Source organism: Leuciscus leuciscus (genome assembly GCF_965113295.1).
Source record: "Leuciscus leuciscus genome assembly, chromosome: 6".
Classification (NCBI taxonomy): Eukaryota; Metazoa; Chordata; class Actinopteri; order Cypriniformes; family Leuciscidae; genus Leuciscus; species Leuciscus leuciscus.
The window spans coordinates 6,050,898-6,076,841 of record NC_138730.1 but is presented as its reverse complement, the minus strand read 5'-3'; the positions used below and the strand labels follow the sequence as shown (position 1 = coordinate 6,076,841).

Here is a 25,944-nt window from a genome sequence, read left to right as displayed (position 1 = left end):
AGCAGTGCAAAGTCCCTTTCTGCTTTAAACGCTCCACCATCATCCCAATCCCGAAGAAACCAAAGATCACAGGACTCAATGACTACAGACCTGTTGCCTTAACATCTGTGGCCATGAAGTCATTCGAAAGACTGGTGTTAGCATATCTGAAGGACATCACTGGACCCTTGCTGGACCCCCTGCAGTTTGCCTACAGAGCAAACCGGTCTGTGGATGATGTGGTCAATATAGGACTGCATTACACCCTACAACATCTGGACAAACCAGGGACCTATGCAAGGATTCTGTTCGTGGACTTTAGTTCTGCCTTCAACACCATCGTCCCATCACTGCTCCAGACCAAACTGACCCAGCTCTCTGTCCCTAGCTCCATCTGTCAATGGATCACCAGCTTTCTGACAGACAGACAACAGCTAGTCAGAATGGGCAAAATCACGTCCGACAGGCGCACCATCAGCACCGGTGCTCCACAGGGATGTGTTCTCTCACCACTGCTCTTCTCCCTGTACACAAATGACTGCACCTCTAAAGACACCTCTGTCAAGCTCCTGAAGTTTGCAGACGACACTACTGTTATCGGACTCATCCGGAACGGTGACGAGTCTGCGTACAGACAGGAGGTGGAGCAGCTGGCTCTTTGGTGCAGTTATAACAACCTGGAGCTGAACACGCTCAAAACAGTGGAGATGATCGTGGACTTCAGGAGAAACCCCCCTGCACTCCCTTCACTCACCATCATGGACAGCACTGTGACTGCAGTAGAGTCATTCAGGTTCCTGGGCACCACCATCTCTCAGGATCTGAAGTGGGACACTCACATAGACTCTATTGTGAAGAAAGCCCAACAGAGACTGTACTTCCTGCGTCAGCTGAGGAAATTCAACCTGCCACAGGAGCTGCTCGTACAGTTCTACTCAGCTGTCATCCAGTCCATCCTCTGCACTTCCATCACCGTCTGGTTCGGCTCTGCTACCAAAACCGACCTCCGTAGACTACAGCGGATAGTTCGGACTGCTGAGCGAATCACTGGCACTACCCTTCCCACACTCAAAGTACTGCACTCATCCAGAGTGAGTAAAAGGGCTCGCAAAATCACTCTGGACCCGTCACACCCAGCACACTTTCTGTTTGAACTGTTACCGTCTGGTCGACGCTACAGAGCACCGAGCACAAAAACAACCAGACACAGGAAAAGTTTCTTTCCCCAGGCCATCTACCTCATGAACACTTAAATGTTCCCCTACTGTGGAACAAACATGTGCAATACTTCCCTCAGACATTTCATTATAGCACCTTATAACTTTATATATATTTATAATCTTTTTATTTTATTTTTTCTATTTTTTATTTATACCTGTTACTTGTCACTTGTCTTGTCACTTTGTATTGTATGTGTACTGGAAGCTACTGTCACCAAGACAAATTCCTCGTATGCGCAAGCATACTTGGCAATAAAGCTCTTTCTGATTCTGATTCTGATTCTGATACACTAATATACAAATTTGTAAACCGATAGATAAAAAAAAAAAAAAAAAGATTAAACACTCAGATTTGTCACTCTTCCAAATTTTTTACATCCATTCAGTCAGAAATTTTGTAATCAGTTAAAGCACCCTTGGCCTGACTGCCAGTTGTTTTACATTACATTTTTTGTATTTTGAGCTTTTTAATGTTTAATTTAACAATATACCACAATATAACAATTAGTATATCTCATTCTAGTTCATAACTATACACTAATATAAAAATTTGTAAACAGATAGATTAGAAAAAAACTAACAAATGATTAAACACTGAGATTTGTCACTCTTCCAATTTTTTTACATCCATTCATAGTCAGAAATTGTATTAATCAGTGAAAGCACCTTTGGACTGACTGCCAGTTGCTTTCTTGCGCTCTTTTCTACTTTCGACCCCTTCTCTGGGTTAATCTTGAAAAGGCATCTGTCGGGAAAAAAAAAGGAAAAAACTCATGGACTGTATAATATATTAGCAATAAAAATAGCAGAATAGTGGGAATTTGCACAGGGGATGCTTGTAGTGGACTATGGCAACAAAGATGTGCATGTGAGAGGGTGTTGTGTTTGAGAAAGACTGTTTGTTGTTAGTGTATGTGTATGTTGAGAGCATGAGGGTGTGTGAGAGCATGTGTGAGAGTGAGTGAGTTTGTGAGTGAGTGTATGTGAGGATGCGCGTGAGAGCGTATGTGAGGATGTGTGAGTGAGTGTGAGGATGTGTGTGAGAGTGTATGTGAGGGTGTGTGAGTGAGAGAGTGAGTGTATGTGAGGATGTGTGAAAGTGAGCGTATGTGAGGATGTGTGAAAGTGAGCGTATGTGAGGATGTGTGTGTATGTGAGGATGCGTGTGAGAGAGTGAGGATGTGTGTGTGAGCGTATGTGAGGATGTGTGTGTATGTGAGGATGCGTGAGAGAGTGAGGATGTGTGTGTGAGTGTGTGAGCGAGTGTGAGGATGTGTGTGAGAGAGTGTGAGGATGTGGGTGAGAGGGTGTATGTTAGGATGTGTGTGAGTGAGTGTATGAGAGGATGTGGGTGAGAGAGTGAGGATTTGTGTGTGAGTGTATGTGAGGATGTGTGTGAGTGAGTGTGAGAGAGTGAGTGTATGAGAGGATGTGGGTGAGAGAGTGAGGATTTGTGTGTGAGTGTATGTGAGGATGTGTGTGTGTGAGTGAGTGAGTGAGTGAGTGAGTGAGTGTATGAGAGGATGTGGGTGAGAGAGTGAGGATTTGTGTGTGAGTGTGAGAGAGTGAGTGTATGAGAGGATGTGAGGATGTGGGTGAGTGTATGTTAGGATGTGTGTGAGTGAGTGTATGAGAGGATGTGGCTGAGAGAGTGAGGATTTGTGTGTGAGTGTATGTGAGGATGTGTGTGTGTGAGTGTGAGAGAGTGAGTGTATGAGAGGATGTGGGTGAGAGAGTGAGGATTTGTGTGTGAGTGTATGTGAGGATGTGGGTGATGAGAGAGTGTGAGGATGTGAATGACAGAGTGTATGTGAGGATGTGTGTGAGTGATAGGTTGTTGACTGGCATTGCTGCTATTTTACCTCTGCAAGAACTCCAGGGTTGCTCCTTGGTCTGCTGGGTATGACATGTTCAAGCAGTAGTATGAGGCGAACATCAACCTGACAGCATCACTGAAGATGGTGATGTGGCTGTTAACTAGGACTTGGTCCACAGATAACAAAAAATACTCTGCATTCAAAGGAGAACTTCCTGTTGTAACATATGCATAAGAAAAAATAAGGGATCTATAGCACTGTGACAAACTGAGCCCAAAGAACATAAATTCCAGTAATTATTAAATATAGTTTTACTTAAAAAATATTCAAACATACCACACACAATTATGCAGGGTGTCCTTGGAAGTTCAGCACAGTCCACTTCAGAGGGCAGGGTTGTCTGATCCACTTTATAGAACATCTGGTCCTCTCTCTCGCTGAAGTACTTGAGAACTAGCTGAAGAAACCCAGCAATGTTGACATCATCCACATTCTTGTGACATTTCTCTGAAGATGCTCTCCATCTTTGCTGTCTTGTCACTACACTTGAAGTAGGACACAACCCTTGCAGACATCTTTACATGGTACAATGATCACCTTTTTTCCCTGATCTTGATGGTAGCAGCTCACGCAACTTATCTGCAGGGAGAAACAAAAACAAGCATGTAAGTGTATGGGACATGTTAAGAAATCTAAAAAAGTTCAAAGAAATATATTGATAAATGTATTGTATCTAAAGTACTGAATACTATCCGTGTAACCAGTGAATCCCTATCAGTTGATGTGCTCCTGTTTCAGTATGTGCTTCAGTGACGACAGCGTTTTAATTTTGAGTGGTGATTAAAGTTGGCATGAAACACAAGTATATTGTATATGCGAAAATGTTAGACCATAGACCTCCATCAATTGAGGAATGTAATGGAATGTAAATTTTATGCTAGTAATTGAAAGTTTGGATAATTTTACAGACTCAGATCTTTGAATCTCGTTCATCAAAATAAACACATCTTTTTTTCAAGTCATTTCGTTAATTTCAGCCGAATATAATTAAAATGTTACATTGCCAAATTCCTCAAACACATCAAATGTTGATTACTTTGAAAAAGAAAACAATTGCAAGGCCAAATTATTAGAAACTGAAACATTTAATTCATTGCTTATCTGGGTCTCCAGGCTATGCAGTCTGTTGGTTTACCTCACCTCCTGATCTAAGTCGTTCGTTCATTCAGTGACAGGCCTACTAACGTTACTCATAAACGGACCTATGTAGTCTGTAGTAGGACCAGACAGACACAGAATTGATTAGTTCACGTCTCGAGTCGTTCGTTCGTCACGTGACAGCGCGGTGTCCCCTTATATACTGTCTATGGTTGTTCCAGAGTCATATGAAAGATTCGTTGAATTTGAACGAATCGTTCATGGCCCATCCATCACTCCTCTTTCATGAGGCGGGTTGGAGTTAAGAGGTTTGACTGACAGGTCCAACGGAGTCAAGCGGTTTAGTCACAAGCTCTTTTTAATACTTTTATATTGGTTAAATAACGTTAACGTTACTTGAAAACCCCATAGACAGAATTAAAGCGTGACGTAACGTTAATGATGAACGTTTCAAACCTCGCCTCGGAAAACGGCAATTTTTAGCTTAAAGACGACACCTAACGTTACGACTTAACGTATATATAACTTAATTACATATTACTGGGCAAGTGGAATATATATAGGCGACGTTATATCGTCGAAAAAACAGCGCTAACGTTATTCATCAATGGATGTTTGCCAAATAAGTTCCCTTATCGAGTCGGTCTCTCGACATTACGTATGGGGAAATCCATTTTCCTCGAATTATGAAGTCTGATTTGAATAACTCTTTTGCTTGCAAATAGCCAATGGCGACCCCCGCCCTCACCTGATTGGCTGACAACTCCCAATATAGGTGACGGCGGGCGCCAAAACCCTCAGAATCTTTTTTCTTCACTCGAGTCTGGTGTACCGTTGATGTACGCATTAGAGCGGAATATAGTAAGGAGTTTTTCCCCTCTCGCGTTCCGGTGGATTATTTCATTATGTCTCTTTGCCGCATGTGTGGTGGACCCATCGAATTCCCAGACGCGCACGAGCAGTGCGTGCAATGCCTGGGTCGGGCCCACGCGGAGGCGGCATTCGGAGGATCGGGATGTCGTGCCTGTGAGGAGCTTCCCATCAAGATCCTTCGTGCAAGGCTGGCCGTTACACGTAACGACGGCCTTGTATCTCCTGCCTCTCCCCAGTCTGCCGCCATCGAGCCGCGGACCGGGAGATAGCAGAGAACTCCATCTATGGACTCTGTCGAGGCGCTGACGTCGGCCCAACACCCACGCCATCCTCACGTGGCAGAGCCCTTAACTTACACTGAGGCCAGTTACCGCCCTCCTAAAGAAGCGCGGGAAATGGTCTCGTTTGGATACGACAGTGACGACGCCATGTCTACCAGTGCCTCCGACCCGGGAGCGTGGTCCGAGTCCCCGTCTGAAGGCGCCCCCGCCTCTTTAGATGCGGAGCTTATGGCCATTCTCACGGAGGCTGTGGCGGATATGGAGCTGGAGTGGACAGCTCCCAAGGAGCTGCCGTCTAAGAGATGGATGGACGGTTCCTTCCTCGGCGCGGGCCGTCAGGCTGAAGCCCCGAGGAGACCCGCGCCCTTTTTCTCGGAGGTCCACAAGGAGCTCACCAGGTCATGGCGCTCCCCTTACTCAGCCCGAGCCCATGCACAAGGTACCCAGCTGCTTACGACAGTAGAAGGAGTGGAGAAAATGGGATACACGCGATTGCCTCCCGTCGAGGATGCCATCGCGGCCCATCTGGCGTCTTCTCCCGGCTGGAAGACCGCCCAACTGCCTTTTAGGCCATGTCGAGCTACTGCCCACATCGCCGAGAAAGCATACACTTCAGCTGGACATGCAGCATCTGCCCTCCACACGATGGCAATCCTGCAGGTTTTCCAAACACGACTCCTAGGGTCCCTGGATGAGGGAAACCCGGACCCGGAGTTGCTCAGAAAACTGCGCACGGCGGCGGATCTCGCTCTGGCGGCGTCTAAGAAGGTCGCCCAGGGAATCGGCCGCAATATGGGCAGTCTTGTGGCCCTGCATCGCCATCTGTGGCTGACGCTGTCAGGGATGCGCGATGCTGATAAGAGGCAGTTCCTGGACGCGCCGGTGAGCCCTACGGGTCTTTTCGTTGTTGCGGTGGAGTCGCTGTCTGACAAGTACGCCGAGACCGTCAAGCAATCTAAGATGATGCCTCATCTCCTGCCGAGATTCAGGAAGCCCCGCTTTGGTGCGAAGCCGGCCTCTAGCAGCCAAGGGCGCCCGGCGGGCAAGAAAGAACAGCGTTCCTGATGTGCGTATCGGGGGGAAGAGAGCGCGGGACGTGTTCGTCGGACCTGCTGCGAAGAGGGCGTGTTCCCGCCCAGAGTTCGACGTGAATGTGTTGATGTTGAAACCGCTGTGTTCTGTTTCAATAAACAAAGTGCATTACATGTCTCAGCAAAAGAGCTTTCTTCCTCCCTACACTATTACCCGCGTCATAAGCGAAACCTCTCCCCCGGGGGACGTTTCGCAGAGCGGAAGCTCGGGGAAACCCGAGGAGGTGGCTATTTATGTCCCCGTGCGAAAAGCCGCGGACGAGTCACCTGTCATTCATGTAGCGGTCAATGCTTCCCCGGTGGCTGGCGCTCAGCCCCCGCCGCAGCATGCGTTAAAGCCCCCCTTATCGAGCCACCTGAGCGCGTGGTCGACGCTCCCGACGGCATCATATTGGGTGTTAAACACAATAAAACGCGGCTATACACTTCAATTCGCTCGCAGACCACCCCGCTTCGGCGGTGTGATTATGACAGAGGTGTCAGAACAGAGCGCCCCGCTACTTCGGGCAGAAATCTCCTCTCTCCTGGCCAAACAAGCAGTAGAGATAGTACCCGAAGAGCGGAGAAATTCCGGTTTCTACAGCCGTTATTTTCTAGTACCGAAGAAGGACGGAGGCATGCGCCCCATCTTAGATCTGAGATTATTGAACAAAGCGCTCGCGAAACGCGCGTTCAAAATGATAACTGTGAAGCAGATCCTCGCGCACATTCAGCCCGACGATTACTTCATTGCAGTGGATCTGAAGGATGCATACTTCCACATTCAGATAGCCCCGCATCACAGGCGCTTCCTCCGTTTTGCATTCGAAGGTGTGGCATACTAGTTCAAAGTATTGCCGTTCGGGCTGGCTCTGGCCCCCCGTGTATTTACAATGTGCATGAATACAGTGCTTGCTCCCCTGAAGCTCAGTGGAATGCGCATTCTGAACTATCTCGACGACTGGTTAGTCATCGCGCGGTCGGAGTGTGTTCTCGAGGAACACAAACGCAGACTCCTCACCCACCTGACAGGTTTGGGACTGTCTGTGAACATGCAGAAGAGCGCGCTTCAACCGTGCCAGTCTATCACATTTGTAAGCCCGTCTATTGGTCCAAAGAAGGTCTCCAATGAAACGGGGAAGGTTTCACTGCGTGTTACTGTCTTTCCTTTTACGCAACACAACAAGATTAAATGCAATATATTTTCTCACATACAATAGCTCGTTTCATCTGACTCCATAAATGAAAAGGTTTTAATGATATCTGTGCATCATTAAATGTAAACGAATATTTGATTATTCTCTTAAACTCTGTTTATACTTTACCCGCTTAGATCAGGAAAACTATATCGCTTCGAGATCCTTACCAAGGTCTCCAACACAAGTGGTCAGCCCCGAAGATCAGAAGCTGGGGCAGTTGGCTAAATATCTAGGATTATGCCGTACCCGCGCATCAATCAAAGATATATTCAATAGCCCCCTCGGATGCCCTTCAGGAACTTAATTCAATCGTTTTTACTTTAGTAAGTTTTGGCTCTTTAATAGCCTTGGATTAGCCAAGCCCGAACATTTACCTAAAGTAACATTAAATTAGAACAGAAGTCGTCGGAAGCGTCCAAGCTAGGTTAACCAAACAGCGTCGTGCTGATCCTAGTCGGACAAACACATCCTCTCATCCAAGTCGCCCGCACACTCCCTGATATGAGTTTTTAGCCGTCGCTAATCTCTGACGCAGCCTTATGGCAATACACGAATCCGTTAATCTTATTTGGGAAAAACAAGTCTCAGAGTCGTTCAGAATAAAATCAAACGTTTACAATTTATTGACCAGGTAATGAAGCAATAATTCAAAATCCCATTCGCAAGAATAGAAACATCAGTTAATCATAACATAACAACAATTCGGGAATCGAAGGATTTGTAAGGATTATTACCTGGCAACGAAAATTACACACATGCGGTTGTGTGGGCAGTCAACCTACAGACTCCCCGAACTTTTCTACACCTTTTCCTTATATACCCAGATTATTCAATATTCTTACCAAATGGTGGTCTGTTATTATAATTAGATTTTGGTTCCCTATTCAGGGATTCACACTGGGAGATCAGAATTTGTATTTGAATAGGTTCTTGTTTTACATACGGAGGTACAGTCTGAATGGAAGATCTGGGGGAGGGAAAAACACCTTTAAGGGGCACATCACTTTCTAATACTTTATAACTTCTTTTAGCTTTTCATTATGGTTGGGAGAATGAGACCATTTTACCAGACGCACTGAGACACTTTAAATAATATCAAACATGCCTAGATACTTCTTGTACATACTTTACATTGCATAGGTTTTCAGTGTATTTCAGGTGAGGAGGAGGGGGGATGAAGGGGAGATGTGTGTGTGAAGTGCGAACTGCACTGTGTGCAGCGCCTCAAAATCCCTGTTGCATATGCAGGAGATAGTTCAAGTGTTAATGTCCAGGGGGGGCCTTTTGTTCCATCGAGGGGTCAACCAGACATACTGGCAGCAGCCTTACAGCTCCCCCGTTTGGCACCGTGGGCCACTCACAGGGTTTCCTGCGGTGTCATTTCAGTCGTTGTAAGGTGGGCAGCTTTAAGGGGCTGAGAGTCAAGATAGTGTTGGTGGATGCTTTCACCGATCTGATAAGGTGTCGGAAGTAGCAACATTGGAAGAGTGTGAAGGAGAAGATGAGTGCGCTTCCAACCGCACAGCCTCGAAGTACCCAGTCCCACCAGGTGTATGCAGTCTGTGCTGATCGGGTAGATGAGCTAGACAGGATCTGTGCAGTCTTTCGCGCCAAGTTTGTCTCCACTTGCGCTTGAGAGAGGTGGTACTCTGTTTGGAGAATGACGTTCTGTACCAGCTCCATCGTGTCGACCAAAGCTTGTGTTCCGTGTTCATAAAAGGTGTCGTCCCACCATGGGGAGACCTCGGCGTCCATTGGCATCCTTCCGAGGATGTCGATCTGGCCCATAGAAAAGTCCTCTGTCACTTCCAGGCAAAAGGAGTGATTAGCGGGGCAGGTCAGCCCTCCATATGTGAACGAATTCATCTCACTGATGACGCACCACTGTGAATGAGACACCTGAGCAGCATTCGAATGGCCATGCAACGATTCAACATTTATGAGTTTGCTGTCATTGGAAGAGAAAGGCTGCAATGTGTCACATGTACAGACAACATAATTGTGAGTTTCATGACAACAAGTGCGGCTGGTAAATAAGGTCTCAGTACCCTTCAAAGTCATATACCCAGTGAGGTGATCCCATTTAATTACCTGATCTTTAACTACTACACCAATAGAGCGAATAGTAGTGGAATTTGGATAAACTTGATCTGGGTGGATTAAGGGAAAAGTGGCAAAAAATCCAATGCAACCAATACATTCGTTTCCAGTATACATCATAATTGTGGATAACAGTTCCGAATACTTGACATTTTTCATTTTTTCTGAAGAGAACCATCTATGCAAATCTAAAACCTCAATTAAATAATTCAAAACATGTCTCGGGGTTTTTTGAAGACGAAGGTCTAAAATTTCCTGTCTTGTTGCAGTGAACAAATCTTGTGCATATGATCTGCAGGCTAAGTCACGTTCGATGGTACGGGTCTGATTGAACAATGTGTGGCTAATCGTTAGAAGCGCCTGCGCCTCGGAACGAACCGCTTTGATAATGTTATCATTGCTATTGGTGATGTGTTGAAAACCAGTGGCCATCTGATCTGTCAACCATGTGGAGAATTGGGATTGTTTGGTTATTTTATAGGTGTTGGCTGCTGAATTGATTGATCCGAACAAGCCGGCTATCCCGCTGAGCAGGTCTCGCTTTGAGCGAGCAGGTGGAATTTGGACGGCAAGTCTGTCTTTGTAATCAGAAATTAAATCATCGATTCGTGACTGTAGCCATGCATATGACTCATCATTAATATTACAATGTTTTGTATAGGCAGAAAGTATGTTAGAAATGTTGTAAGTTACGTGTCATTACCAAATTTACATCATGTAATAAAGTTTTGTTGATGTTTCCTCTAATCAGTCCGCCAGGAGGAATTGAGTGCAATTGCGAACACATTTTTGGTTTAGTGTACCCGCAGGTGGTCAAATTAAAACAATACGTGACAGTCCATGAACAGTTGTGTGGATTGGTGAAATTGTCTATGCTATGTGAACATTCTCCAACACAATACGTTCCTTCTTTTCTGTTGGTCCACACAAAAGTTTTTGGCTTTTGCTCGTTAGGTGTGTACGATGTGAGATCGTACATTGACTCAGTGAACCTCATGTGTGTGTCATTATGTGTTTCTGTATGTGTGCACCTATATGTTGCAGGTTCCAAATTTTTTACATTATAGCACAATTTTGGGTCTATGTCATTGTTGTTGTTTTCGTGTAGAGTGTACATGTAGCCTATTGTGTCGCCTGAATCTATTTTAAGTTGATACCAGGCAGTGAGGTTGTGCATGAATTTTGGTGCTCGAGTGTATCCTGAAATGTTTTCTGAAGGTGGGTGGGTGCTACCTGAACTACAGCAAATTTGTGGTGTGCAATTTGGATCCGGTACTATACCGGGAGGCCATGTAGCTGTCTCTTTGGGTGCGACTGTGATTTTTGGTGTGGACGGCCCCTTGGAGTATTTCCACACCCACCTCCCACATTTCAGGTTGTGTGTGAGTGAAACCCTTTGGCCCAGTCTGATGCACGTGGGCCCGGACACTTTCCTTTCATCCGGCCTCCATGGGATCGCTGCAGTCGACCTGGAAGGCAGGAAGAGAAGTTAGTGACAGTTATTCATTTATTCTGTGTACCTTTAAATGACTTGCACTGAGACATGTGATACCATCGCAGTTTCCCTTTTACGGTTGTGGCCACACAGCTGTTGCATACAGCTTTTATTTCATATGGGCCATGCCATCTGGGTGTGAATGCACCTTGCTTCACAAAAACACGTATCATTACCATGTCTCCTTCTGAGAATTTTACCTCAGAGTTTGGGTTGAATTGTGCATCATTTGTTAGGTCTGATTGCTGTTGTTTCAGAGCAGCGTGTGCATGTAGCACTTCCAGCCTCTCTCGTAATTGCTTCAACACAGACTGTTGAGTTGCGATCACGAGAGGCCCCAGGTCTGCCGGGGTAATTTCTGGGTCGATGGGCAGCTTCATGACTCTTCCAGTCATGAGTTCGAATGGACTGATACCTGTGGCTTTCGAAGGAGTTGCCCGCAGTATTGTTAGAACTGTGGGCAGAGCGTCAATCCATTGGTTTGTGTGTTGTGCAACCTGTTTCGAGATGCTTTCTTTTATGGTTCTGTTAACGCGTTCCACCATACCAAAGCTCTGCGGCCTGTATGGAACGTGGAATCTTTGTTTGATGTTCAGCATCTGGCATATGTGTTTCATCACCTGACCTGTGAAGTGTGTGCCCTGATCGGATTCAATTTGGATTGGTGCTCCCCAGAGTGGGAGAATTTGGTTCGCTACCACACGTGCCACTGTGTTTGCACTGTTATTGCGAGTGGGAATCGCTTCCACCCATTTGGAAAATTTGTCAATTATCACAAGGCAATAACGATACCCACCCTTGGCACTGGGTAGTGGACCTATAAAATCCAATTGGAGTGACTCCCAAGGTCCTTTGGGTGGCTCTGGTCTACACAGCTTTGTACGGCCAGGCTTACCTTGGTTGATGGTGGCACATACGATGCATGTGTCACACCACCTTTGAATGTCTGATGCCATTTGTGGCCACCAGAAGTTCTTTTGTATCAGCTGTTGTGTTTTGGGAGCTGATACATGTGCATAATCATGGTACAACTTTATCACTGGTTTCTGGAGGGCTTCTGGAACGACGTATTTATCGTCTCTCAAAATCATGCCTTCAGTGACCTTGACTAGTTGGTCCTGCTGCAGGTGCGGTGTCAGCTCTCCATCAGAACTCCACAGCTCTTGCTGGTACTGTTTCAAGTCAATAGGAACAGTCTGAAACGCACTCACAGCAGAAACAATCAGTCTGTCAGGCTGCCATTTATCTCCCTTTTGTGCTGCTAATTTGGCTAATTGATCTACAATATTGTTGTTTTTCTCATGTTCATCTGGATTTTTGCTGATGTGCGCGCGCACTTTGACAACAGAGAGCGAGGAATCGCGTGCTTTAACCTCCTGCCAAATCGAAGTTATGATGTTAAAATGTTTGATCGGCGTTCCGGCAGATGTGAGGAATTTTCTCAACTGCCACTGTGCCATAAAATCATGGACTGCACCAAATGCGTATCGGCTATCAGTGTATACACACAGCGGCTCGTGATGTGATCTGATTGCCTCGAGTAATGCAATAAGTTCAGCTTCTTGCGCAGATGTGTTTTCGGATAGTTTGATTAGCAATTGGTTAGTGTCTGTATTGGGAGAGTGAGGAGCCCACACCACACAACCTGTGTGGAATTTACCATCATGCCAGTATCTGGAACCATCAATGTACACCTGTGTCTGATTTGGAAGTTCTTGGTCATGAACCGGGCTCTGTACTTCCTGTTTAGGCTGGCAGGTGTGTGGATGGCCCTCTACATCTCCCAATAAATGAGGTAATATTCGGTCGTTAACTGTCGTGATGTCGCGTGCCTGAATGTCTGCTAGCCATCTTGCTAACCTTTGCGACGACACGCCTTTTATTCGACCCTGCAGCAGCATTTGTACTGGTGTGTGCACTGTATGCGCAACAATAGGTTGAAAACCTACCATCGGTTCAGTTGCTGTTAACATCCAGTGAACCGCCAGCACGTGCTGAGTGCATGGGTCAAATCCCTGTTCGACCGTGGACTTTTTTCGGCTGTAATAGGCGATCGGACGCAATTTTCCCCCATGTTCCTGAGCTAAAACGCCACTTAGAGTGTTTTCATTTGCGTCCACCTGTAAGTGGAAAGCTTTTTTAGGGTTAGGCAGACCGAGCGCGGGAGCACAGCACAAACTTTCTTTTAGACTCGTAAAGGCTTTTTCGTGTTCCTCTAGCCATTCAAGGACGTCAGAGGGCTTTGATTTTCCTTTTAAGAGAGAATATAATGGCGTTACGACGTTCGCAAAGTCTGGAATGAAATCTCTTAAGTAATTTGCTGTTCCCAGCACTTTCTGTAACGCATTCAGCGTGTGCGGTCGGGGAAGTTCAGCAATGCATTTCCGCCTATCATCTGTTAATGCTCGGTGGCTTTGCGTTATCGTATAACCCAGGTACTGGACCTCGTTTTGTGCGATTTGAGCTTTTTCTTTGTTTAATTTGAAGCCAGCTTTACCGAGCGTTAGCAGTACCTCGTCAACGAGCAGCAAATGATCATCAAATGATCCCTCGGTCGCGATAAGTATATCATCAACATAATGGATCACGTTTCCGTTCCCTGTCAGTGGATTAAGCGTGTCTTCTAATGCTCTGTGAAAAATCGCAGGACTGTTATGGAGGCCTTGTGGCATTCTCTCCCAAGTGTACTGGATTTGATTCACAGTGAAGGCTAATTTCCACTGTTCAGCGCGTTTTATTGGAATGGACCAGAAACCGTTCTTTACATCAAGCACTGTAAACCAGGACGCTTGTGTTGAAATCTGCGATAATAGCGTCGACGGATTTGCCACTATAGGTGTAGCCTTGGGCAAAACTTTGTTGAGACGCTGATAATCAATACAAAGACGCCATTTACCATTCGATTTTGGTACTGGTAAAAACGGAGAGTTTGTGGTCGAACTACAACGTCAGACTATTCCTCTGATTTCAAGTTGCTGTACAATTTCATGAACAGCTGACTCGGCCTCTGGTTTGATGCGGTATTGTTTTTGTGGGGGAGGGGGCTCCCCCTCAATGCACACAACAAAGTCAATGTGGCCACAGTCATGCTCATGTGTAGCCCAAATGTAATCATGTTTGTTCAACATCTGATGAACGGGATCTGGTGTGGATATGGACATAATGCTCATTGTGTTTTTTGGTAGGCATTTTTTTACTGTTTTGTCTGTTTTCAACTCAATTTGCTTTTCAAAGCAGTGAATTACACTGCCATACTTTCGTCCATGTCCATTCCCAGTACAGTCCCTTCACTGTTATTAGGTAAATACCAGAGAGGTTCTTTCAAAACAGTTACGCCTAAATCGAGTTCAATTGGCTGTGTTTTTGTTGCAATCATTAACGTGTCGCCGATGCCTTTGACCTGAATAGTTTCGTTAGTTAAAGGAAATCGAATGTCGGTACAGGAGCAAGATGCACCAGAATCAATAAGTACGTCCGCTAACCGGCCTCCTAAATTAGCTCTTATTTTTATTCGGTTTCCGCTCTTAATTATGCTCCCTATGGCGATGGAGGCCACGTATCCCTATTGGGGTTGATATTTTTCAGTCGTTCCGCTCGCGTTGTGGGCCGCGCCATTTTGGCTTTGTTGTTTTTGATACTCGGCAATGAAATTGGTGAATTGCTTGTACAGGTTATCGTTTCCGCGAGATGGCGATTTTTTACCATGATTGTCTAGCTTTTCTAAATCTCGCTCTCTCTTTTGGCAATCTTTCTTTACATGGCCATAATTTTTGCAATAGTAGCATAGCACTTGGTGCTTGGAGCTTGGAGATCTTTGGTTAAATTTGTTTGGGCTGTTCCCTTCGGTCAACCATTGCGCGGACGCAATGTTGCGGGGTTTTGTTTTGTAAAATCTGTTTTCTATTCTTGAACCCCAGTCTACTATTGCTTGGAATGTGTTTTCGGCCGGGTCGACGCCATTTGCCAAAGCTTTCTGAATGGGAATGCCGGCATTGGTCTTTAAAATTTGTAGTAATGCGTCGTGGTTGCGGTCTATCTCTTCTAGCCCTGAGTGTTCTCTGTATGTTACCCATAACCGTTCAGCGTACGTTTCAAATGACTCGTTACCTGTTTGTTTTATTTCTAAGATTTTGCTCCAATCAATATGCGTTGGACCCCTAATGTTTAATAATGCCTGTTTTAGACGCTCGTAGATAGCTTCGTTGGTTTCATCTTCGACTCGGTTCATTATGTCGCCAGATTTCATGTTTGCGGTAAGCTTCGATCTAATCTCATCAGGTATAGTAAGTAGAGCGATTTGCCACACATCTCGAGTTTCTAATTTGTACACACTGGCCTGTAACATCAATGCTTTCCAGTAGGGTTGAAACGGCCCTTTTCGCGGCAGCATTCCTACGACTTGTTTATGTCTTGAACATTCTTCGCATGTTAACGGCCGGCTGATCGTTGTGATTTCATCATCCGCGTTTGTCATGGTTTTAAGCACAGCGACTCTAACTGATTTTTTTGGCAAATCAATCGATTTTGTTCGAGTCTTAACTGGGCTTCGCAAGTTTGGTTGTTCAGGCCACAGACTCACAAGAGCTCGGTTACGAGTTTCTCTCTGTGGCTTGTGTAACGTTAGTAACGCGTCGTCGTCGCTATCATGGTTAGCATTTAGCTCAAAGGTTTCTTCCAGTGCTGCTTGTTTAACCGCAGCTACTGGGAAACCTGATTTATCGCAGCAATCTTCGAGAGCAGATATGCAATTACTGCCAATTTGAAGTTTTGTTTGAATTCGATCAATGTTTGTTGCCATTTCTTCACGCTGTCTAGCCCACCCCTGTTATTCGTACGCAAACGCTTCGACTTGTGTTCTTAACTTGTACAGTTCGTCAGAACGCGATCTTTCGATTTCTTTAATATTTGCTATTGTTCGTTCGTTCTCTGTTATTGTCTCGAGGTCGTTACGACGAAGCAAATAAACAATTGCAGCGGGAATCTTTTTGTATTTTGATTTTGATTTTAGCTTCGCACCCTCGGCAGAATACCAGGATAATATTTCGTTGTTACTCCAGCTTAATTGTAATCCCTTGTCGCTTAACCGAACAAGGAGTTTTTTCAACTGCACGCCTAGAATCTCCATTATCTCCACATCAACGCTGTTGTGCTTTCCCTGAAAAGACATGTTTCCCGTCTAATTCTTCTCCCCACCGGATTTTTCGGTTCCGGTCTAAAAAAGGGTATACCGTACCCGTACTAACAATGTGTCTATATGTGATGTGCAAAACAGTTTTCCCCTCAACACTAAAAGGCAAAAAGATCAACTTACCACAGCAGCTGGAGATAGGTGAAAAGGAGATCAAACCTCATGTTCCGGGCAAGGTTCAAGTTGAATGTCGCGCTGGAAAGACGTTGCTCGTCTGTTGCGAGATCACGTCGAGGTCACCACTTTGTAAGCCCGTCTATTGGTCCAAAGAAGGTCTCCAATGAAACGGGGAAGGTTTCACTGTGTGTTACTGTCTTTCCTTTTACGCAACACAACAAGATTAAATGCAATATATTTTCTCACATACAATAGCTCGTTTCATCTGACTCCATAAATGAAAAGGTTTTAATGATATCTGTGCATCATTAAATGTAAACGAATATTTGATTATTCTCTTAAACTCTGTTTATACTTTACCCGCTTAGATCAGGAAAACTATATCGCTTCGAGATCCTTACCAAGGTCTCCAACACAAGTGGTCAGCCCCGAAGATCAGAAGCTGGGGCAGTTGGCTAAATATCTAGGATTATGCCGTACCCGCGCATCAATCAAAGATATATTCAATAGCCCCCTCGGATGCCCTTCAGGAACTTAATTCAATCGTTTTTACTTTAGTAAGTTTTGGCTCTTTAATAGCCTTGGATTAGCCAAGCCCGAACATTTACCTAAAGTAACATTAAATTAGAACAGAAGTCGTCGGAAGCGTCCAAGCTAGGTTAACCAAACAGCGTCGTGCTGATCCTAGTCGGACAAACACATCCTCTCATCCAAGTCGCCCGCACACTCCCTGATATGAGTTTTTAGCCGTCGCTAATCTCTGACGCAGCCTTATGGCAATACACGAATCCGTTAATCTTATTTGGGAAAAACAAGTCTCAGAGTCGTTCAGAATAAAATCAAACGTTTACAATTTATTGACCAGGTAATGAAGCAATAATTCAAAATCCCATTCGCAAGAATAGAAACATCAGTTAATCATAACATAACAACAATTCGGGAATCGAAGGATTTGTAAGGATTATTACCTGGCAACGAAAATTACACACATGCGGTTGTGTGGGCAGTCAACCTACAGACTCCCCGAACTTTTCTACACCTTTTCCTTATATACCCAGATTATTCAATATTCTTACCAAATGGTGGTCTGTTATTATAATTAGATTTTGGTTCCCTATTCAGGGATTCACACTGGGAGATCAGAATTTGTATTTGAATAGGTTCTTGTTTTACATACGGAGGTACAGTCTGAATGGAAGATCTGGGGGAGGGAAAAACACCTTTAAGGGGCACATCACTTTCTAATACTTTATAACTTCTTTTAGCTTTTCATTATGGTTGGGAGAATGAGACCATTTTACCAGACGCACTGAGACACTTTAAATAATATCAAACATGCCTAGATACTTCTTGTACATACTTTACATTGCATAGGTTTTCAGTGTATTTCAGGTGAGGAGGAGGGGGGATGAAGGGGAGATGTGTGTGTGAAGTGCGAACTGCACTGTGTGCAGCGCCTCAAAATCCCTGTTGCATATGCAGGAGATAGTTCAAGTGTTAATGTCCAGGGGGGGCCTTTTGTTCCATCGAGGGGTCAACCAGACATACTGGCAGCAGCCTTACACATTCCTCGGTATGGTGCTGGACTCGCGCGCTATGATCGCGAAGCTGTCAGAACCGAGAATCCAGTCGATTCACAATACATTAGCCCTATTCGCTCAAGGCAGAGCCATCCCCTTAAAAACGTTTCAGAGGCTACTCGGCCTGATGGCAGCTGCAGCCTCCGTCTGCAGACTGGGCTTGTTGCACATGAGACCGCTTCAACACTGGTTACAGAGCCGAGTGCAGCCGCGGGCGTGGAGAGCGGGAACGGAACGCCTTATTATAACGCGTTCATGTCTGGAGACTCTAGCGCCCTGGTTCGATTCGACCATGTTCGAGCAGGGGGCTGCTTCGGGCAGAGTGGTCAGACGCGTAGTGGTCACTACGGATGCGTCACTGTCAGGCTGGGGAGCCCTCTGCGATGGCAGACCGGCATTCGGTGCGTGGACAGGGGACCAGACGCGCTGGCATATAAACTGCTTGGAGATGGAAGCGGTCCATCTAGCGCTACGGAGTTTCCTCCCGTTTGTGAAAGACCGTCATGTTCTCATCAGAACGGACAGGTGGCGTACATCAATCGCCAGGGAGGTTTGCGTTCGCGATCCCTGCAGGGTCTAGCGAGACGGCTGCTATTATGGACGGACAGAGTACTCCTGTCGATTCGAGCAGTGCACGTGCCGGGCAGTTTGAATTGCGGCGCGGACATGCTGTCCAGGGATGGCATCGTGCACGGGGAGTGGAGGCTTCACCCGCAGACGATAAACATGATCTGGAATCTGTTTGGCAAAGCGGAGATCGACCTCTTTGCATCGCAGGAGAACGCTCACTGCCCGCTGTACTTTGCTTTGACAACAGCCCCTCTGGAGGGAGACGCTCTGTCGAGCCGCTGGCCGAAGGGACGGAAGTATGCTTTTCCTCCGATCAAGTTAATGCCGCTGGTGCTGCAAAAGATCAGAGAGGAGAGATGTGCGTTGATTTTGGTAGCGCCCAAATGGCCCAACCAGCCGTGGTTCCCGGAGCTGGTGAACATGTCGCGGTTTCCCCCGTGGCGGATACCACCGAGAAGAGACCTCCTATCTCAGGCGAAGGGCACCATATGGCACCCCAACCCGGAGCTATGGGACCTGCATGTGTGGCAGGTCAGCGCGGAGTATCACAGCGAGTGCTGCAGACAATAGCCCAGGCTAGAGCCCCTTCGACGAGGCGCTTATACGCTCTGAAGTGGAAAGTGTTTGCTAACTGGTGTGTTGACAAAAAGGAGGACCCCAAGAATTGCGATATTTCCATTATTCTGACCTTCCTACAGGAACGTCTGGATGTTGGTAGCTCGCCATCTACACTGAAAGTCTACGTGGCCGCTATTGCCGTTTTTCGTGATGTGCTGGATGGCCATTCAGTGGGGAAACATCCTTTGATAACGAGTTTTCTCCGGGGAGCTAGGCGGCTTAATCCCCCCCGCCTTCGTCAGATGCCGGTCTGGGACCTGTCGTTAGTACTTAGTGCACTGTCCGACCCACCTTTTGAACCAGCTGAGTCTAGCGACATTAAAGTGCTCTCATTCAAGACGGCGCTACTGCTCGCGTTAGCCTGCGGGAAACGGGTGGGGGACTTGCATGCCCTGTCAGTAAACAGCGCATGTATGCAGTTTGGACCGGACGATTGCATGGTCAGACTTTTACCCAAGCGCGGCTATTCGCCTAATGTGCTCTCAACGCCGTTCAGAGCGCAGGTGGTTACAATTCAAGCATTTTGCCCCGATGAGGACGGTGATTCAGTGTCTCAGAAGTGCGCTTTGTGCCCCGTGCGTGCCCTGCGTGCTTATGTGAACAGAACTAGTCAGTTTCGAACTTCAGAGCAGCTCTTCGTCTGCTACGCGGGTGCCAAGAAAGGCGACGCGCTGTCGAAACAGAGGCTATCACACTGGATAGTGGAGGCTGTGCGACTGGCTTATGCTTCACGGGGAGTCGCTTGCCCTATAGGGTGCACGCCCACTCCACGAGGAGTTTGGCGTCATCGTGGGCATGGGCGAAAGGCATGTCAATTCAGGACATTTGTTTTGCTGCAGGCTGGTCCTCTCGCAACACGTTTGCAAGATTCTATAACTTGGATATTCCTTCCTTCGCACCACATGTACTGTCAGTGCAGGGAGAGGGAGCTGAGCTGTCATTGGACTAGACTAGACACGCCCCGTCTGGCGCGCGCTCTAGCCATGGTTTCGACAAGGTTGTGTAGGCAGTGCGAGTTATTGCAATAGCTGCATTATGTTCACTATATCTATGTGTCACCTTATTATGCCCGCATTCATAAGCCGGCAGTATATTCCTAAGCACCAATCACATTGCTGCAATCCCCCATTCACTTCAGTTCAGCGTTGCTTAACTAGGTGAGCGGGGCTACGTTGGTGCGGACGCCGACTTGGCTCTGTGCCAATAGGTGTTTCAACTACACTGTTAGACTTTTCTGTAATTTCTACAGTTATTTACTTTAAATCCCCCAGTATTATACTGCTATTTCTCTTTACAGTAAATAACTGTGATTCCAATTGCATCATGGGAATTTTCTGTGACGTCTAACACCACATACAGAGACTTACTGTATTTTTTAAATTTGCTGTATACTACTGTATTTGACGTAACTGCCTCTCTGGCTGGCACCATTCCACCGTGCTTTTTATTTCCTAATTTTTGCCTTACACCACGTGTCTACAACGCTATAATAGCCAGAGGCTGTCTATATTGGACACATTGAAGCGAGCGGACCTTTAAATGCAAACCTGTTTATCCCTTGTAAGAACTAGTGCGAGCGCTTGGACTCGTATCGGACTACGTCTGAAATATAACGGCCGCGGCGCATCACTACACTGTCTGGGATTTGTCGTGTCGTGTCAGACAGACATCCAGTGTAGGTAATGGGGTCTGTCTTTTGTTGGATCGCGACGTTCGTGTCTGGCCCGGGGAAGAGACGGAATTCACTTCACCGAGAGAGAGATCAGCAAGCAAGGTAAAAAAACAAAAAACCTTCTGTGTATGTTGACAGGATTGTGCCCAGTTTAACGTATGTAATAACGTTAACGTTAGCCTAACGTTACTCGTCGTCAACATGGCGGTAACGAACTTTACCATGGTAAACTGAGCTAACGTTTCATTTTACACACTTTGTTAGATTATTGAATTGTCGAGTTAAAATATGCCAACGAGCAACGCGTTTACATTAACAATAAATGTGAATAAACTAATGTGAAATTCTGTTTATATCCTAATGTTGGCCTACTGATGAGAACCTTTATAGTTTTAGCATTAGTTTGCAAACTATACCATATTATAGTTTTTTTTATTTTTATGGAATTTAATATTTACTTCCATTTTTGTGTTTAAAGGCAACTGCAACAAAGCGCCAATTCGCGCCAGTGACTTAGCAAGATTCCAGAGGTAGGCCAGCCCATTTGTGATATATTTTGAGATAAGTTTGCTGAAATGATTAGCATACACTATGTGAAAATTGCTTTTGAGCCACTGGTGCAGACTAGGTAGCTAACAATATCTTATAAAATCTCTATAAAATTGGCTAACTTTATATCAAATAAGTGACCTTTGCATTATGTCTAACTTTATTACACAGCAAATGAACCAATCAGAAGATGGACCATTGTCTTTGTTCAGTCTCACCAGATTAAATGTATCCAGGTAAGCACTGCAGTAAAACTCTCACTAATTCATTCAGACCAAATCTAGCATTCTAAACAACTTAAGTTTATATTTTTGCATTATTTTTATATTTTATTAGCCAGCGACTCTACCATTGCAGTTCCACCTGACTAGGAAGGTCCTAATATCAGCGCACAGGTGGGTTAACTACTGTAGGAAGGAGAACGATCATCACACAGTGATTTCTTGCATGTGTCTTACTGTGTATTTGTCTCAAACAGGTACTCCTTCACTGCAGACAAGCTGAAATGGGCTAAAATCATCTATTTCAGTCGTTCAACTTCTTTCTATGCATCTCAGCATTTTTGGACAGAATTTAGGATTTGTAAGTATTAAAATTTAATCTGGCATAATTTAATTTAGTTCTTTTGTATGCTATTTATTGACAAAAGCTGTTTACAAATATATATTAAGTTTTTGTGAAAATAATAATAAAAATTAACAAAAAAGGAGGTTAAAAATAATGTGACACTAATATTCTCTCTCTTTCTCTCTCTCTCTCTCTCTCTCTCTCTCTCTCTCTCTCTCTCTCTCTCTCTCTCTCTCTCTCTCTCTCTCTCTCTCTCTCTCATATAGTTTTGGAACCGGGATCTCCTCTGAAGGACTGAGTACATTTGTGTTTGTGGGCACGCATGCAGACCAGGGAACACTCTGATGTTGTCAATCAAGTTCTGAACAGGAACCAATCTTTGGAGAAGTTCATTTATTCACAAAGGTGGACAAAAACATTGTGTTGGCTTTTTAAAGATTATTTTGATGATGACTTTTACTCCTATGCTGTAGAAAAGATGGAGTAGACAGTCAGACATTGATAATAATAATAAATGTTTCTTGAGCATCAAAGTGACTTCTTTCAAAAACATTACGCCACTTAAATACTTCTTTTGGCCACCAGTGTACATGAATCCAACACATTTTTGGAAATAAGTGAAATTATTTTTAAGGTGGGGTTATGTGTCTTGTATTGTGAAAAGAACTGTGTTTTGTCCTGTTTTGGACATTTCCTTTTTGAATGCTTAATGTATTTATATTCTGCAGTTTTATGAATGTAATGGTTGATATTTCATTATAATACTTGTATAAGCTAAACAACCAATGACTCTACATTCATTTAGTCAAATGCTAATGTTTTGTTTATGATTTTATGTATGTTTTCAAAAATGTTTGCAGTGAAGGACAGCACATAATGTGTTAATTTAACACGTTTACACATCTTTGTGCTAACCTCTCTGACATATTTACTTTGTTAAAATCATTAACACAATGAATGAGTTAAAATTAACACAAAAAATGTTGTCTCTAAACTTACCCATTAATGTGTAAAAATTTCACACATCATTTCCAGCATTGGCATGTTTATTTTGTGATATATATGAAATGTTTTAAATAAAAAAATGGTATTTTGTGATAACTTTGTCTAATTGGTTTGTATGAAAGTAGTACTTATGTAGGATAAAAATAAAATTAATCATATATCAAAATTATCAAATCTAATTTATATTTAGTACAAATAAAAATAATTACAGTAGTGTACTGATTAGCTTAGTTTTTACAGTAATGCACTGTACTGATTAGCTTCGTTTTTACAGTAATGCACTGTATTACACAAAACTGAAATACGGTTTGGTACTGTAACTCTTAATTACAGTAACTTACTGGCAACAGTGTTGCCAGTAAGTTACTGTAAAAAACCCTTGAAAAGTCTAACAGTGTAGGTCCGGTGCCTGAACCTGAGCTGTTGTGAGGTAGGGATTAGTGCTTGTGCTCTACTTGGGCTCGTTGCGAGCTGGGCCGAGCTTTTTCCCACACGGCGGGGGTTTTATTGTTCCCCATACGTAATGTCGAGAGACCGACTCGATAAGGGAACGTCTCTGGTTACTCATGTAACCGTAGTTCCCTGAGAGGAGGGAACGAGACATTACGTAACCTGCCGTGTGAAAAAACTTCCAGTCTCCTTACTCTCGTTCAGCTAAGATTCTGAGGGTTTTGGCGCCCGCCGTCACCTATATTGGGAGTTGTCAGCCTGCAGGTGAGGGCGGGGGTCGCCATTGGCTATTTGCAAGCAAAAGAGTTATTCAAATCAGACTTCATAATTCGAGGAAAATGGATTTCCCCATACGTAATGTCTCGTTCCCTCCTCTCAGGGAACTACGGTTACGTGAGTAACCAGAGACGTTTTCCCTCAGGTGGAAAAATAACGTTAGTTGGTAATAAAATGCAACAGAAAACCTAAAAATTACAAAACTATGAAGAAGGACTTGGCTAAATAAAAAGAAGAAGAAGAAAAAAAAAAAAACGTATTAACACGGTAACTTAGCTAACGTTACCATCAACCGAGACCTGCATTTTAAACATTATCAAGATTACCGGCCTGCGCCCAAATTAAAAACACAGTCAACACGACGATTCGAAACGGTAAAAATAATGTCCAAATGTAAAACTCACATATATTAATGATGAAATTAGAAAACATGCATTTTTACCTGCTTATTTTCGCTTCACATCAAAGACTGACGGTCCAAGGTCGAGTGAATCCTGTGTGTCGCGCTCGTAGCTGTCCCACTGTGTGCTTGCTTAGAAGTGATTGTATCCTTGCGCAAAGGCGGGAATTCTTTCAGTTCGAATATTTAAAATCTTCATAGGTGCCATTTAAATATCAGCATACTTAAGGAAATAAAATATTATTATATGATATTTTATTAAGCTATTATGAGACAAAATGCGTAATAAAACACTGAACGCAGCAGAACTACTTTGACAAGCGGAACAAAATGCGGTCAGTCGCAGAAGTGATGAGTCTGGTTCCCTTCCTCGAACTGATTCTTTTGGAAAGGTCGTTAAAACGAACCGGTACAAAAACTGATTCACCAGGCTCTTTTACACAATGACTTACATACACGTTATTAATCAAATAACCTAATAAATATAAAAAAGTGAATAAACTTTACTTAATTAACAGACCAATTTCATAAACCATGTTTATTTTTCTCTTTTCATTCTGGTAAAAGTATATAAATGCTAATCTATTAATTAATATGTAATATTATAAAAATATAAATATATATATATATATATATATATATATATATATATATATATATATATATATATATATATATATATATATATGTTTAGATATTTGTGAAGTATTTATACATTTACATTTACAGTATTTTTTTGTTATGCACATTTACATGTTTTTCATGTAATTTTACACATGAAATGTACATTTACAGTCTATTTCTGTAATTTTACGGGTTTTTACCATATTTAAAAAATACATGAAAAATCTGTAAAAAACAACAGTAAAATTCCGTAAAACTACAGTTTTTTTTTACAGTGTAGTTTTTCATAAACTTCGATTTATGAATAAAGAATTTTCCAAGCAAAATTATTAAGTTGACTATATATTGTACAGAGAAGTTTGAGTCAGAAAAGTAAAAGAAGATATCAAAATTAGATAAATGGCTATGTTTGAGCCAAGTTGTCCATTAATGAAACATTGTAGGCTATATCATTCCACAGAGAAGAGCTATGTGAGCAATTATAGAATAAATGGTCTAACGTTTCCGTTTTCATAAAGCAAAAGCTGCATTTTTCGTCTACGGTATAAATTTAGAGATAATCTTGTTACAGGGGTAATAATGGTAAAGAATTTTAAATGATATTTATTTTACTTTGTTTGTAATTAAAAATGTATGTGGGTTACTCCATGCTCTACTCCAATTAATATTTTCATACAAGGGGGACCATTTGTATCTGGAGGCAGGGATAGATTTTGCACATAAAAGATTTTTTATTACTTTGTAACTTTTCTGTCTAGAAAAGATAGACCATTTATTGAAACACTGCTGTAGAAAGACCAACAAGTTAGAGCCTGTTTATGGAATATTCGCTTCTTTTTTAATAAATCCATGCAATTGGCTGATGACAAATTGCTTAAAATTAAAATATATTTAAACAAAATTCACTTTAAAGAAAGGCTTCCTGCAAAACAAAACAAAAATCATGTCTCCCGATATAGCCTATTGCAAATCCAATACTCATGCTATATTCACTTTTCGTTATCAACATGGGAAAAATAACATTATAATATTGGGACGACGTGTGTATCAGGCGTCTTATTAGGCGACGTACTGAGGGACGACGTGTGTATCAGGCGTCTTATTAGGCGACGTGCCTGGTTCAGACGTTATGATTT

At 43.7% G+C, this 25,944-nt stretch overlaps 2 protein-coding genes and 1 long non-coding RNA gene across 4 annotated transcripts in view; all 3 read right to left on the bottom strand.

Moving 5' to 3' along the window:
- Positions 1-25,944, bottom strand: part of LOC309501908 (uncharacterized protein) — a 575,396-nt gene that overhangs the window by 104,215 nt on the left and 445,237 nt on the right. The window lies entirely within an intron of this gene.
- On the bottom strand, positions 601-24,797 carry LOC309502055. 2 transcript variants are annotated; one of them, XR_014207105.1, is made up of 4 exons: positions 24,227-24,797; positions 3,353-3,655; positions 3,062-3,230; positions 601-1,944 (listed from the first exon to the last, which is right to left on the bottom strand). It is a non-coding gene; the product is annotated as an uncharacterized lncRNA (long non-coding RNA). The 2 variants fall into 2 exon arrangements; XR_014207106.1 differs by lacking the exon at positions 24,227-24,797 and having other exon boundaries at positions 3,353-5,296.
- Positions 7,670-10,387, bottom strand: LOC309502002 (uncharacterized protein; the record flags this gene model as incomplete). The annotated part of the gene is made up of 1 exon (XM_082174321.1): positions 7,670-10,387. A coding segment is annotated over one exon (1,413 nt), but the record flags the coding sequence as incomplete, so codon positions are not given.